The sequence below is a fragment of the Moschus berezovskii genome, chromosome 1 (assembly GCF_049115385.1).
Source record: "Moschus berezovskii isolate FMDL1 chromosome 1, NW_MosBer_1.0, whole genome shotgun sequence".
Lineage (NCBI taxonomy): Eukaryota > Metazoa > Chordata > Mammalia > Artiodactyla > Moschidae > Moschus > Moschus berezovskii.
Genome location: NC_142460.1, coordinates 85,155,375 through 85,170,620, shown reverse-complemented (window position 1 = coordinate 85,170,620; position 15,246 = coordinate 85,155,375). Strand labels below are relative to the sequence as shown.

Here is a 15,246-nt window from a genome sequence, read left to right as displayed (position 1 = left end):
TGCTGCCACTGAAATTTTAATCTTTTTATAAGAGGTGGGTAGGAAAGTGTCTTGAATACATATTTGATTTCTAGAATAAGGTGATACTTTCAGTAACAGCCTGTGCTGTTTTAAGTCCTATTCCTACGTTACTAGCCAACTCTCAAAAGAAGCTATCCTCTTTGTGAAAGACTTTAAAAGAAATTAACACATGTCAAAGAGGATCCTTCTGAGGAATATGTAGGCATCTGGAATCTTATCAGAAGACATTGTTGATATGAAATACTGAGACAGTAAAAGAAAGGTATATTTTGACAGGAAGGGACTAGCACTGACATAGGTGGGTAATAGTATTAAGGAAGTATTAATAGTACTTGATTTATTTGGTTATTGCAGAAGCATTTTAAAATAAAGCCAGGCACACTAGTCATCTTCCAAGACTTTCAAATAGAAGCTACTACCTCATAAGCTATATCAATTATAGGTAAAAGACCCCATTACATGTGATACCCGCTACAGAAAATAATGAAAATATTTTGAAAATATTGAAATAATGAAAATAATGCTCAGAAAATGAGTGAATTGTGACCATGACTATACCTTTCCTTCCCAAAGGTGACTTATTTCTGTTATGAAGTTTTTCTGCTTCAATAGGATTTTTACTGCCTAAAAATGTTTGATAAGCCAAGTTTTCTGATAGGAAGTTTAAGTAGATGTGTTTAACAGTAACTTCTAGTTCTTTAGTCCATGGGCCTTTTATAATTAGACTGAGATCATTTTGTTCAACCTCATCATTTGAGGAGTCAGTGATAGAGGCAAGGAAAGACTTGACTGCACCCAAATATTTACAGGTAGAGGAAGCTTGGATAAAACCAGGCACCTCACCGTCAGCCTGAAGAGCTTTTTGCAGCTTCATTCTGAGTTCTCTCTCATGAACAGCTGACTTTAATAAATAAATTGACATAAGAAAAGCAGTCATGGATTGTAACTCTTCTTCCCTTTTTTGACATTCATTTATATTGTCTATAACTTGATCTTACCATTTTGTGACCTAATAAGCATGAGAATGTCAGCGCTAGTTTAACTTTTTATTTTGCAATTAATTTTTTGAACTGGTAAAAATATTAATGGACCAATAGTAAGGTATCATAAAATGCATTGTATATATTCTGATGAGTTAGGTAAGGATACAGTGTTGTTCCAGTTTGGTATGTAGGCATTTAAAACCCCTGGATACCTACAGATAGGTGCTGTAGTAAAAAGTTGGTGACAACTCTAAGATTAGAAATAAAATTTTCCAATGTTTGGTATAGTCTGCTCTTTACTGTATAGTTACTGTTATGTGTCTAGAAGGAGATGCATTGGCCAAGTGATTTCTTTTGCTTTCCTTTGCAGGTCATTCTCTATCAAGGTGGACAGATGTTTGATGGTGCCCCCCGGTTCCATGGTCGGGTAGGATTTACAGGCACCATGCCAGCCACCAATGTCTCCATCTTCATTAACAACACTCAGCTGTCAGATACAGGCACCTACCAGTGTTTGGTTAACAACCTTCCAGATAGAGGTGGCAGGAATATTGGGGTCACTGGTCTCACAGTTTTAGGTGAGTGACAGGACATCTTCCAGGTACTTTGGCTTTACTTACAAATTCACTCCCAAGCACGTTTCCTTCTGCCGTTTCTCCTGCGCACTCTGACTGCTGTGTCTTTTTCCCGTCCTCTCTCCTTGTAGCCACATCTGGACTCTGCTTCTCTGTGCTTCTTCATACAGTCTCTGCACCCATCACTCCATTTCAGGTGGTTCTCAAAAGCTTGCTTCTTAAAGTGACCTTTCCTGAAGGTAGAGAAAAGCAGTAAAAACACCATCAGAAGGAGCCCCTCACTCCTCCTAAGCTTTTGTGTGCGTGCTCAGTCACTTCAGTCATGTCCGACTCTTTGTGGCCCTGTGGACTGTGGCACCAGGCTCCTCCACCCATGCGATTCTTCAGGCAAGAATACTAGAGTGGGTTGCCATGCCCTCCTCCATTTGATATTCCCAGCCCAGGGGCTGAACCCGTGTCTCTTGCATCTCCTGCATTGGCAGGCGGGTTCTTTACCACCTGGGAAGCCCAAGCTTTTATCGGATAAGACATTGTTGGATGCAGATTAAATCATGAATGTTTGATAATGAGTAGGGAGCAGGGAGCTTTGCACACATGAGGATAAATTTGCCTCTACTTCTTATTTACGTGATGCTAAATAGGCCCACGACTCTTCTCAGCTTTTACCTCTCATCCTGGCAGAATTTTAATAATACGTCCTTTTACTTTCAAAAATATCATTGTTTGAATGATAAATTATATGACCAACTCAGTCTTAATACTGAGACCAAATAGATTTAGAGCCTTTTCCAAGGTTATATGGGCTTCCCTGGTGGCTCAGTCGGTAAGGAATCTGCCTGCAACGCAGGAGACCCGGGTTTGGTCCTTGGGTCGGGAAGATCCCCTGGAGAAGGACGTCGCTACTCACTCCAGTATTCTTGTTCGATAAATCCCTTGGACAGAGGAGCATGGCGGTCTGTGGAGTTGCAGGAGTTGAACACGACTTATTAACTAAACCACCAGCAGCCACCAACATCAAGGTTATGTAGACCATGAATGACAATAAAGCTCGGATTAAAATGTAGTTCTCTTTGCTCAAACCAGTATTCTTTCCGTTAAACCATGCAGGTAGACTATCTCATGCTAAATTAAGTTCACCCTAAACATGTTTTATTTCTCAGTTCTGCTGCTTCTGAGATAAAGTGCTGCCTCATAAATGGGTATTTGTGGTAGAAGTGGCTACATTGAGCTCACCTGGGGAGACTGAGAAGTACTTAGAGAAGCTGATGCTCTGGACAGTCCTCCATCGTACTCAGGTCTCAGAATCGACTCCAGGATTCCTTGGCACATGCTCCCCCTTTTCCCTTCCACTGTTGAGTCACTTGGGGATACCAGTGTTGGCGGTTCTTGCCATTTTCCTTCTTCAGACGAGAAAATGCTGTAGCTCTGGTGCCTTGTTCTCACAGTCTTCAAACTATCGTTCGCTGAAATATATTAAACTTTCATAGACTTTAAAACACTCTTGTGTACTAAATACAGAGTCTTATTGGAATTTAACATTATTTTGATATTCACACATATAGTTTAGATACTGAGCTTCCCACATGATTCATGTTTGTTTACTTTTTCATTTTTAAAGAAAGAAAAAAATGCTTAATTCATATAAAGTTAATGCCACCTTCAAGTAATTGTTTTCAGTTTCCTCTCATAGCGTCACAGTGGCAGTGGTAAGTCAGTAAATTGAGGTTGGTTCATCCCATTACAGCAGTTAAGATCCCCTGCGATTTTTCAGTCTTTCTACCTATACCCTTTCATTGTTCTCTCTTCCCCGACCCATTTTCTTTCCTGATTCCGCTGTATATAGTATTCATTTTCTACTCATTCATTCATTTTTTTCAAGGTTGAACACATTTATTGAAAAGTCACTAGCATTACAAGTGCATCACCCACTTATATTTAAACTCTACTGCACGCTGAGGGTCAGACACGACTGAGTGACTTCACTTTCACTTTTCCCTTTCATGCATTGGAGAAGGAAATGGCAACCCACTCCAGTGTTCTTGCCTGGAGAATCCCAGGGACGGGGGAGCCTGGTGGGCTGCTGTCTATGGGGTTGCACAGAGTCAGACACGACTGGAGTGACTTAGCAGCAGCAGCAGCACGCATTACCTAATATGAGAATCCAAGCTTAGTTTATATTTTTATTTGCTTGCAGTTTTACTATAAACTACCCCCTTTTTCCTTAGTGTTCTTTCTTAGAAAAGTTTGTGTTTCACATCCTTTGTGTCCTTATCTTTCTTAATGATAATAAAATGTCCATGTGTTGCTATCAAGTAGTAGATATACTTGAACCTCATTCTAACTCCCCCTACTATAGAACAGAAGTTGGTATAAAGTTAGTGTGTCTGGTTTTGTTAGTAGAGTTAACTGTGTTCTTAACTAGAGTTAAGACCAATGTTAAGGTGGTTTTAGCCAAGATTAGCTTGCAGGGTAAATGGGTACTGTTCCTTGAAATATCTTCTTTACAAATGGGCTCTTTCATCAGTTAAAAAAGTTTAATTTTGGTAAAATATAACAAAAATTTACCATCTTAGCCAGTTTTTAAGTGAGCAATTCAGTGGTGTTTGGACTAATCTCCAGAACTTTCTTCAACTTGCAAAGATAAAACTGTACCCATTAAATGACATTTTTCCATCCCCTCAGCTGCTGGAAATCACTGTTCTGTTTTCTTTTTCTATGAATTTCAGTACCCTAGGGACCACATATAAGTGGAGACATACGTTGTCTTTTTATAACTGACTTTTTTCACGTAACATTATATTCTCTGGCTTCATCCATGTTGTAGCCTGTGTCAGAATTTCATTACTTATCAAGGCTAAATAATATTCCATTGTATGTCCATACTATATTTTGTTCATCCATCCGTCTATAGACACGGGTTATTTCCACCTTTTAGCTATTGAGAATAATGCCGCTGTGAACTTGTGTGAATTCAGTAATGCTTTTAAAAGCAATATGTTGACAGAAGGATTTTAAAAATTATTTGAGTGCAGATCTTTGGAGGAAAAAAACAGTGAAACTAAAACCATAAGGTATCTTGAAAATATAATCAGAAGCTGTTGCCAGTTTTACATGTTTGCTCCCTGCCAGCTGAAGTTGTCGGCCCTGCACTCGTGACCGAGTCCTGTGAATAGTACACACTGTTCACTGGCTTTGCGCCTGAGGTGGCCTTCTGGTATGTGTTCCCCAGCGGTGCTATCTGAGGTTCCAGTGTGCTGAATGTAGATGTCTCTGGCTCATGGTAAATGTATCCTGTGTTACCTTCCTGTTGCAGTTCCCCCTTCTGCCCCACACTGCCAGATCCAAGGGTCACAGGATATCGGCAGCGATGTCATCCTGCTCTGCAGCTCAGAGGAGGGCATTCCTCGACCAACTTACCTTTGGGAGAAGTTAGACAATACCCTCAAACTACCTCCAACAGCCACTCAGGGTATGTATGGTGTTGCTTTGCCCATTTAATTCATTATCATGGAAAATTTCAATTCACAGGTGATTCACAAAGTAATTAACTTTAATAGATTTTGAAAAAGAACACACTGTATTTGTAACTGCTATCAGGATTGTTTTGTGTTTTCAGCTTTAAAGAGAATAAAAATATTTTCTTTCATCTTCTCATTGCTGACTTTATGAAATGTATCTTATCCAGTGGTAACTATATATGGAAATTCTGTTTCTTTGTAGTGAAGATTTAAAATAGCTAATTGGTAGTTTCTTTGAATTGCTAACTGTAGAATAATCCTTGAAGTTTATAACTGAGAATCTACTTCCTACTTAAGAAATAATTGCCTTTGTTAGTATGAGAAGCATCCACGTAGTCATGAGAGGGTTAATCATCCTTTTCAGCCTCAAGTCTAATTAGAGGAGGAAGATGGGAAAGAGAGCAGGAAAAGGCCTCAGATCATGGGAGATCCAGGAGTTGGTCACAACAGACAGGTAAAGATGGAGGAGGCATGAGTATCATTGAGGGCTTTCTGCATGTGAATCCAGCTGCTTACATTTGATATTAAAGGAGACACCCTTGAAAACTGAGGAAAATTTATGAAATGAGGGAAATTCTAGAATTATATATATAATTTCTATTTCAAGGAAATACATTTTTGCTATCTGTGTGTTACATCATCTCCAATACAGATCATATCTCTTCTAGCATTCTCACGGCAGATTTACAGGTCTTAAGGAGCTGACAATTAATGGAGAGGTCCCAAACAACCTTAGTTATGCTTGATAAGTTTGAATCATATCGGTGGTGTATACTTGTCATGGGAAGAAAAGTCCTAAATTCTATGGTGAAGTTGGACATTAAAGAACGGGGATCACCAGCCTCTTAAGAGCTTTTCAGTTGCCTGTAAGAATCCCCGCAGAAATTATTAATGGATCTTCCCATCACTTTTTAATTAACCTATCCCAGTATTATTTTAAAAAGCTTTTTTTCACCATAATAACTTCTGGGTTATTCTAATAATGATTACTGCAATGCTGTTGTTCCCTACTGATTGTTTATTGCTAGATGTTTTAACCATACTGTGAGGCTAAATAGCTTTTTTTTTTTTTCTTTTCGTGGACTGATCTGTTAATATTGTGAGTGGCATGTTTAGAATAGCTCTTGTCTTTAAATCCTGAAGACTATATTCCAGTCCTAGATTTTCTATTTCTATGACAGTTTACCTCTTTGGGCCTGTTTTCCTTTTTGTGTGTGTGTTGTCTTTTTGTAAAATAAAGGAATTTAACAATATCGTCTCCAACTCCTCTGTATCAGCATTAAGATTCTATGATTTATAACATTTCTTTGAAATATTGGGCTGAGTTTGGAATTACAAATGAAAGTTTATAAAAATGGTTGTATGTAACTTGTGAGTATCTGTAGAAAGAGCCTTCCATACCTACTTGTTTCTGAATAAATAGATATTAGTCAAATTTCTTGATATCTTCTTTGCAACTTGCATATTCTTTGGTACTTGAGGTGTAAAAGTGAACATGAATGCCAAAGATGACAGCCATGTGTCTTGTAATTCCAACTCTGGATTGGTTATCTGACTTATCTTTGGATAACTTCATCTATGATAATAATACACATTAAATGAATCTGATTTTTAATTAAATTTACCTCTTAATATCTGCATTAATACAACAGACAAAATAGCGTATAATCCCAAAATAACTTAGAATTCTTTTAGGAGATTTATCTTACTGATGTGTATACATTTGCTTACTATAAATTCAGTATGCATTCCTGAGAAAAGAGTAACTGACACCAGAAGAGGCAACCCCAAAAGTCTGAGTAGTGACAGGGCATAATATTTGGGGATTAGAATGGTCCATGTATACACTCATGTACAGGGGCTAGCTTCAAGGAGTTCCTTCTAGGACAAATCTGGGACAGTGTGAACATTGAAACAATAATGTAATCCACTGAATACAGTGAGAATCCCTGAATCCCTGTGGATAGACATAAATAAATCGGGGAGAAAGGAGAGCATTTTCTTCCATTAGAATGACTACCAATGTCAGTTAGAAGGAGTGACAGAAAATCATCCCTAATGTCAAAGTAGGAGCTGTCGTTTGATGAGAAACATGTTTACTAGTTCCGAAGTATTTCCCCACAAATAACTCTGATGCTGGGAAGGATTGGGAGCGGGAGGAGAAGGGGACGACAGAGAATGAGATGGCTGGATGGCATCACCGACTCGATGGACATGAGTTTGAGTGAACTCCGGGAGTTGGTGATGGACAGGGAGGCCTGGCGTGCTGTGATTCATGGGGTCGCGCAGAGTCGGACACGACTGAGCGACTGAACTGAACCGAACCGAACTTACTAATCACAGAGTAAATAGTAACTTTATAGTAGAGAGGCTTGGTGGACACCACTATAAGCACACAGCCAATGTTGTGACAAACTGCTGTTGTATGCCTCATGTCTTATGCTCTGAGGACACAGAATCATTGTTTCAGTGTTTCTCTCAAAACACATCACCTGAGTCCAATCATGAGGAAATATCCAGCAGGGAATGAAGACACAGGCAAACTGTCCTAGATTGAAAGAGAGTGAGGAGTCAGAGAACAAACTTAATGGTTGCTAGGCAGGGGCGAGGGAGTGTGGGGTAAGGGATAGTTAGGGAGTTTGGGATGGACCGGTGCACATTGCTGTATGTAAATGGATAACCAACAAGGACCTACTGTATTGCACAGGGAACTCTGCCCAATATTATGTGGCAGCCTGGATGGGAGGGGAGTTTGGGGGAGAATGGGTACATGTATATGTATGGCTGAGTCCCTTTGCTGTTCCCCTGAAACTATCACAATATTGTTAATTGGCTATACCCCAGTACAAAATACAAAGTTAAAAAAGAGAGACCACAGAGTTAAAACAACTAAGTGTAATACAGAATCCTAGATTAGAAACTGGACAGGGGAAGAAACAGCTATAAAGGACGTTATTGGGCAGTTGACGAAATTTGAGTTTAAAATGAATGAGATAATACTGTTGTAGCAATATTTAATTTCTTGATAATTGTACTGTGATTATGTAATGTCTTTGTCCTTAGGAAATACTAAGTACTTAGTGGTAAAAAAGGTGCAGTGTCTTCTACTTGCTCTTACATGGTTCAGGAAAATATTTCTGTAAGTACTGAGGAAATAATAACCAAATAGGGCAAAATATAAATAACTGTTAATTCCGAGTAGATGATATATGATACACAAGAATTCCTGGTAGTATTCTTTCAATTTTCTATAAACTAAAAGTTATGTCACAATAAAAGTTACCAAAAAGTTGTTTTCGTATAGTTTATATGTGGATGCTAAAGACTGAATAAATTTAGAACCAGCATCCTTTGGAGATGTAGTTTGTTTTTATACAGTGGATTTAGTATTGTCCTTTTGGCCTATAAATACTTCGAATTCTAAAAGGACTGAAAACCATATTTGGTGGATATTATTTGAAGCAAAATATAGCAGTTTGGCCCTTGTTCCATTAGGCCTGTACAGTTGGCCCAGGTCCCACTGAGACAGTTCATCAACCTCTGCATCAGGGGTTCTGATCCAGGGACAGTTTCACCTGGCGATGTCTGGAGACACTTTCAGTTGTCACAGCTGGGAGGAAGATGCTACTGGCAGCCAGTGGGTAGAGGTCAGGGATGCTGCTGAGCATTGTGAGGCACAGGTCAGCCTCCACAGTAAATAGTGTTATACAGCCCCAGTGTCAATAAGTGAATTGCATTAATATATTTCCAAACTTTAAACCACCCTCCTTTTCTGGAATAAATTCTATTTGTCATTATTTTTAAATAAATTACTAATATTTGGTATGCTTGTATTTTAATAGAACTTTCTCTTCTGTTGAATAGAACATCTCATCAAGTTTAATAAAACTTGATCATCTGTGATCCTAAGTGTGAATGGCCCATATTTTTCTGTCTTTTATTATCCTTGCTTGAGTTTTAGTATCAGTTCAGTTCAGTTCAGTCGCTCAGTCGTGTCCAACTCTCCGCGACCCCATGAATCACAGCACGCCAGGCCTCCCTGTCCATCACCAACTCCCGGAGTTCACTCAAACTCATGTCCACAGAGTCCGTGATGCCATCCAGCCATCTCATTCTCCGTCGTCCCCTTCTCCTCCCGCCCCCAACCTTTCCCAGCATCAGAGTCTTTTCCAGTGAGTCAACTCGTCACATGAGGTGGCCAAAGTATTGCAGTTTCAGCTTTAGTATCAGTCTCTCCAATGAACATCCAGGATTGATCTCCTCCAGAATGGACTGGTTGGATCTCCTTGCAGTATAAGGGACTCTCAAGAGTCTTCTCCAACACCACAGTTCAAAAGCATCGATTCTTCGGCGGTCAGCCTTCTTCACAGTCCAACTCTCACATCCATACATGACCACGGGAAAAACCATTGCCTTGACTAGACGGACCTTGGTTGGCAAAGTAATGTCTCTGCTTTTTAATATACTATCAAGGTTGGTCATAACTTTCCTTCCAAGGAGCAAGCGTCTTTTAATTTCATGGCTGCAATCAGCATCTGCAGTGATTTTGGAGCCCAAAAAAATAAAGTCTGACACTGTTTCCACTGTTTTTCCATCTATTTCCCATGAAGTGATGGGACCAGATGCCATGATCTTTGTTTTCTGAATGTTGAGCTTCAAGCCAACCTTTTCACTCTCCTCTTTCACTTTCATCAAGAGGCTTTTGAGTTCCTCTTCACTTTCTGCCATAAGGGTAGTGTCATCTGCATATCTGAGGTTATTGATATTTCTCCCGGCAATCTTGATTCCAGCTTGTGCTTCTTCCAGCCCAGCGTTCCTCATGATGTACTCTGCATATAAGTTAAATAAGCAAGGTGACAATATACAACCTTGACGTACACCTTTTCCTATTTGGAACCAGTCTGTTGTTCCATGTCCAGTTCTAACAGTTGCTTCCTGACCTGCATACAGGTTTCTCAAGAGGCAGGTCAGGTGGTCTGGGATTCCCATCTCTTTCAGAATGTTCCACAGTTTATTGTGATCCACACAGTCAAAGGCTTTGGCATAGTCAATAAAGCAGAAATAGATGTTTTTCTGAAACTCTCTTGCTTTCTCCATGATCCAGCGGATGTTGGCAATTTGATCTCTGGTGCCTCTGCCTTTTCTAAAACCTGCTTGAACATCTGGGAGTTCACGGTTTATATACTGCTGAAGCCTGGCTTGGAGAATTTTGAGCATGACTTTACTAGCGTGTGAGATGAGTGCAATTGTGTGGTAGTTTGAGCATTAGAATATAGTAATTCCTCATAAATTGAGTTGGGTAGCCCTTCCTCATTTTTCCATGCTCTGAAACAGTATGGATAAGAAAACATAGGTTATCTGATGATTTTGTAGAATTTGCTTGTCAAAGCTTTGCCTTGCTGTTTTGTTGTTGTTGGGTTTTTTTTTTTTTTTTTTGGATAGCTCTTTGACTACTGATTTAGTTTCTCTAATGTAGTAGGTTTATTAAGAGAAAATGTCTCTTTTGTCTGTGCTTATGCATAGTAGCATCAAGTTGTATTCTCTACCTGAAGACACAAGTGTGTATGTAAGAGTGCAGGTTTTGGAGTCCAGAGAATGTGATTTGGAATCATAGCTCCAGGAACCACTGGCTATGTGATAGCCTTGGTCTTCTTCTGTGTAAAATGGAGACAATGATAGTAACTGCCTCACAGGGTGAAATAAAGATTAAATGATAGCACATGTAAAATGTTTAGCATGACATCTGGCATGTATAAGCACTTAATAAATATTAGCATTTATATTATTATTATTCCCTCATGAATTTTAAAACTGTATGCATTTATGTTCCCCTTTTCATTCCCAATTCTGTTGGTCCTTTTCATCTTTATGTTTTTAATCAATCCTGCCTAAACCAAGCTTTTGATTTTATTTATACTTTTGTGTGTTGTTGTTGTTCAATCACTAAGTCTTGTCTGATTCTTTGCCACCTCATGACTGCAGCACGCCAGCTTCCCTGTCCCTTACTACCTCTTGGAGTTTTCACAGATTCATGTCCATTGAGTAAATGATTCCATCCAACCATCTCATCCTCTGCCACCTGCTTCCCCTTTTGCCTTCAGTCTTTCCCAGCATCAGCATCTTTTCCAATGAGTTGGTTCTTCTCCTCAGGTGTCCAAAGTATTGGAGCTTCAGCATCAGTCCTTCCAATGAATATTCAGGGTTGATTTCCTTTAGGATTGACTGGTTTAATCTCCTTGCAGTCCAAGGAGGTCTCAAAAGTCTTCTCCAGCACCACAGTTCAAAAGCATCAATTCTTTGGTGCTCAGCCTTCTTTATGGTCCACCTCTCATATCTGTACATGAGTACTGGAAAAACCGTAGCTTTGACTGTATGGACCTTTGTCAGCAAAGTGTTATCTCTGCTTTTTAATACACTGTCTAGGTTTGTCATAGCTTTGCTTCCAAGGAGCAAGTGTCTTTTAATTTCATGGCTGCAGCCACCATCTGCACTGATTTTTGAGCCCAAGAAAATAAAATCTGTCACTGTGTCTACTTTTTCCCCTTCTATTTGCCATGAAGTGATGGGACTGGGTGCCATGATCTTAGTTTTTTGAATGTTGAGTTTCGCACTAGCTTTTTCACTCAAGTATGGTCTTGTATACTTATTTCTTCATTTTTGCTCTGAATTCATTTGTTAATTTAACATATGCTTGTTGGGCACCTACTAGTTTCCAGCACTCTTCTAGGTGCTAGAGACACATCAGTGAACATAAATCCTTCCCCTTATAGAGCTTGAATTCTAATGGGGGGAGATTGAACACAATAAATCAGTAAATTGCAGAGATTGTTACAAGGTGATAAATTCATTAGGGGAAAAATAGGTGAATGTAAAATGGATTAGCTAAGGCATGAGGAGCTGAAATTTGAAAGATTCTTAGGGTACGCCTCCTAGAGAAGATGATATTCTGGCAAAGATTTGAAGATGTTAAGGGAATTAGGCATGTGAATACGGGGGCTGGAGGGCATTGTAGGCAGAAGGAACAGCCAGGTGAATGAAGTCCCTGAAGCAGGAGTGTGTTTTAGATGAACCACAAAGAAACCAGTTAAATAGCCAGTAACAGTTAAAACAACACAAAAGTGCATATTAAGCATAGAGAAGCAGTGAAATTTAACAACTTATAAACAGCAGAGGCCCAGGATAGGTTGAAAAAAAGAAGACATAACTGGCAAATCCACAATCCTACTGTGTAATTTTTCTGTTTCCCTTTTCCATCTCCATCTTAATTCAACCAACATCAACACAAAAAGGAAATAAAATTTTCTATGTCTGAAAAATCTGGCATGCAATAAAGATCAAGGCTGTTGGATCCTTAATGCTGTATCATGTTTTTAAATTTTCTTTCAGAATGACAGAGTTTAAATATTAAGTATTTGTCATATTATCTTTGAATTTCTAAATAGGTTTTATTTTGTGTTCATATTCCCATTTTTATTACTATTTATTATCAAACATTTGCATCTAGTTGAAATTTTTTTTAATATTATTAAAATATATAGTATGTCATAATATATGTCATATTTTGTTCAAATAACAATAAACCATGTATTCATTATTTTTTATGTAGAATAATTCTGAATTTTATATAAGAAATGACTCACTGTTTATTATTATGGTCATTTATTATTTTAAAAATGCATAAATCATATAAGATATTGAATAATTTGATTTTGTTAAGTCTGATCACTCAACCTCAAATCCTGAATATTAATATTTATTGGAATTTTGAGACATTTAGCATTTTCCCAGTGCGTTCTCTTGACAAAACTGTATTAGCCTTTGCTCTGCTTCATTCCGTGCTCCAAGGCCAAATTTGCCTGTTACTCCAGGTGTTTCTTGACTTCCTACTTTTGCATTCCAGTCCGCTATAATGAAAAGGACATCTTTTTTGGGTGTTAGTTCTAAAAGGTCTTGTAGGTCTTCATAGAACCGTTCAACTTCGGCTTCTTCAGCGTTACTGGTTGGGGCATAGGCCTGGATTACTGTAATATTGAATGGTTTTCCTTGGAAATGAACAGAAATCATTCTGTCGTTTTTAAGATTGCATCCAAGTACTGCATTTCGGACTCTTTTGTTGACCATGATGGCTACTCCATTTCTTCTAAGGGATTCCTGCCCACAGTAGTAGATATAATGGTCATCTGAGTTAAATTCGCCCATTCCAGTCCATTTTAATTCACTGATTCCTAGAATGTCTATGTTCACTCTTGCCATCTCCTGTTTGACCACTTCCAATTTGCCTTGATTCATGGACCTAACATTCCAGGTTCCTATGCAATATTGCTCTTTATAACATCGGACCTTGCTTCTATCATCGGTTGAAGCAGGGCAAAGGCTAATAGAGTTTTCTCAAGAAAACGCACTGGTCATAGCAAACACCCTCTTCCAACAACACAAGAGAAGACTCTACACATGGACATCACCAGATGGTCAACACCGAAATCAGATTGATTATATTCTTTGCAGCCAAAGATGGAGAAGCTGTATACAGTTAGCAAAAACAAGACCAGGAGCTGACTGTGGCTCAGATCATGAACTCCTTATTGCCAAATTCAGACTGAAATTGAAGAAAGTAGGGAAAACCACTAGACCATTCAGATATGACCTCAATCAAATCCCTTATGATTATACAGTGGAAGTGAGAAATAGATTTAAAGGACTAGATCTGATAGAGTGCCTGATGAACTCTGGACGGAGGTTCGTGACATTGTACAGGAGACAGGGACCAAGACCATCCCCATGGAAAAGAAATGCAAAAAAGCAAAATGGCTGTCTGAGGAGGCCTTACAAATAGCTGTGAAAAGAAGAGAAAGGAAAAGCAAAGGAGAAAAGGAAAGATATAAGCATCTGAATGCAGAGTTCCAAAGAATAGCAAGGAGAGATAAGAAAGCCTTCCTCAGTGATCAATGCAAAGAAATAGAGGAAAACAACAGAATAGGAAAAACAAGAGATCTCTTCAAGAAAATCAGAGATTCCAAGGGAACATTTCATGCAAAGATGGGCTGGATAAAGGACAGAAATAGTATGGACCTAACAGAAGCAGAAGATATTAAGAAGAGGTGGCAAGAATACATGGAAGAACTGTACAAAAAAGATCTTCACGACCAAGATAGTCACGATAACGTGATCATTGACCTAGAGCCAGACATCTTGGAATGTGAAGTCAAGTGGGCCTTAGAAAGCATCACTGCGAACAAAGCTAGTGGAGGTGATGGAATTCCAGTTGAGCTGTTTCAAATCTTGAAAGATGATGCTGTGAAAGTGCTGCACTCAATATGCCAGCAAATTTGGAAAACTTAGCAGTGGCCACAGGACTGGAAAAGGTCAGTCTTCATTCCAATCCCAAAGAAAGGCAATGCCAAAGAATGCTCAAACTACCGCACAATTGCACTCATCTCACACGCTGGTAAAGTCATGCTCAAAATTCTCCAAGCCAGGCTTCAGCAATATGTGAACCGTGAACTTCCAGATGTTCAAGCAGGTTTTAGAAAAGGCAGAGGCACCAGAGATCAAATTGCCAACATCCTCTGGATCATGGAGAAAGCAAGAGAGTTCCAGAAGAGCATCTATTTCTGCTTCATTGACTATGCTAAAGCCTTTGACTGTGTGGATCACAAGAAACTGTGGAACATTCTGAAAGAGATGGGAATCCCAGACCACCTGACCTGCCTCTTGAGAAACCTGTATGCACGTCAGGCAGCAACAGTCAGAACTGTACATGGAACAACAGACTGGTTCCAGATAGGAAAAGGAGTGCATAAAGGCTGTATATTGTCACCTTGTTTATTTAACTTATATGCAGAGTACATCATGAGGAACACTGGGCTGGAAGAAGCACAAGCTGGAATCAAGATTGCTGGGAGAAATATCAATAACCTGAGATATGCAGATGACACCACCCTTATGGCAGAAAGTGAAGAGGAACTCAAAAGCCTCTTGATGAAAGTGAAAGAGGAGAGTGAAAAGGTTGGCTTGAAGCTCAACATTCAGAAAACAAAGATCATGGGATCTGGTCCCATCACTTCATGGGAAATAGATGGGGGAACAGTGGAAACAGTGTCAGACTTTATTTTTTGGGGCTCCAAAATCACTGCAGATGCTTATTGCAGC

At 39.2% G+C, this 15,246-nt stretch overlaps 1 protein-coding gene across 2 annotated transcripts in view; it reads left to right on the top strand.

Annotated features, from left to right (window-relative positions):
* IGSF11 (immunoglobulin superfamily member 11) overlaps positions 1–15,246 on the top strand; it is a 145,585-nt gene that overhangs the window by 120,891 nt on the left and 9,448 nt on the right. For both annotated transcript variants that reach the window (XM_055431647.2, XM_055431559.2), the window contains exons 3-4: positions 1,375–1,582; positions 4,893–5,048. In XM_055431647.2, coding sequence (XP_055287622.2) covers positions 1,375–1,582; positions 4,893–5,048 — 364 coding nt within the window. The remainder of the gene's footprint in view (positions 1–1,374; positions 1,583–4,892; positions 5,049–15,246) is intronic.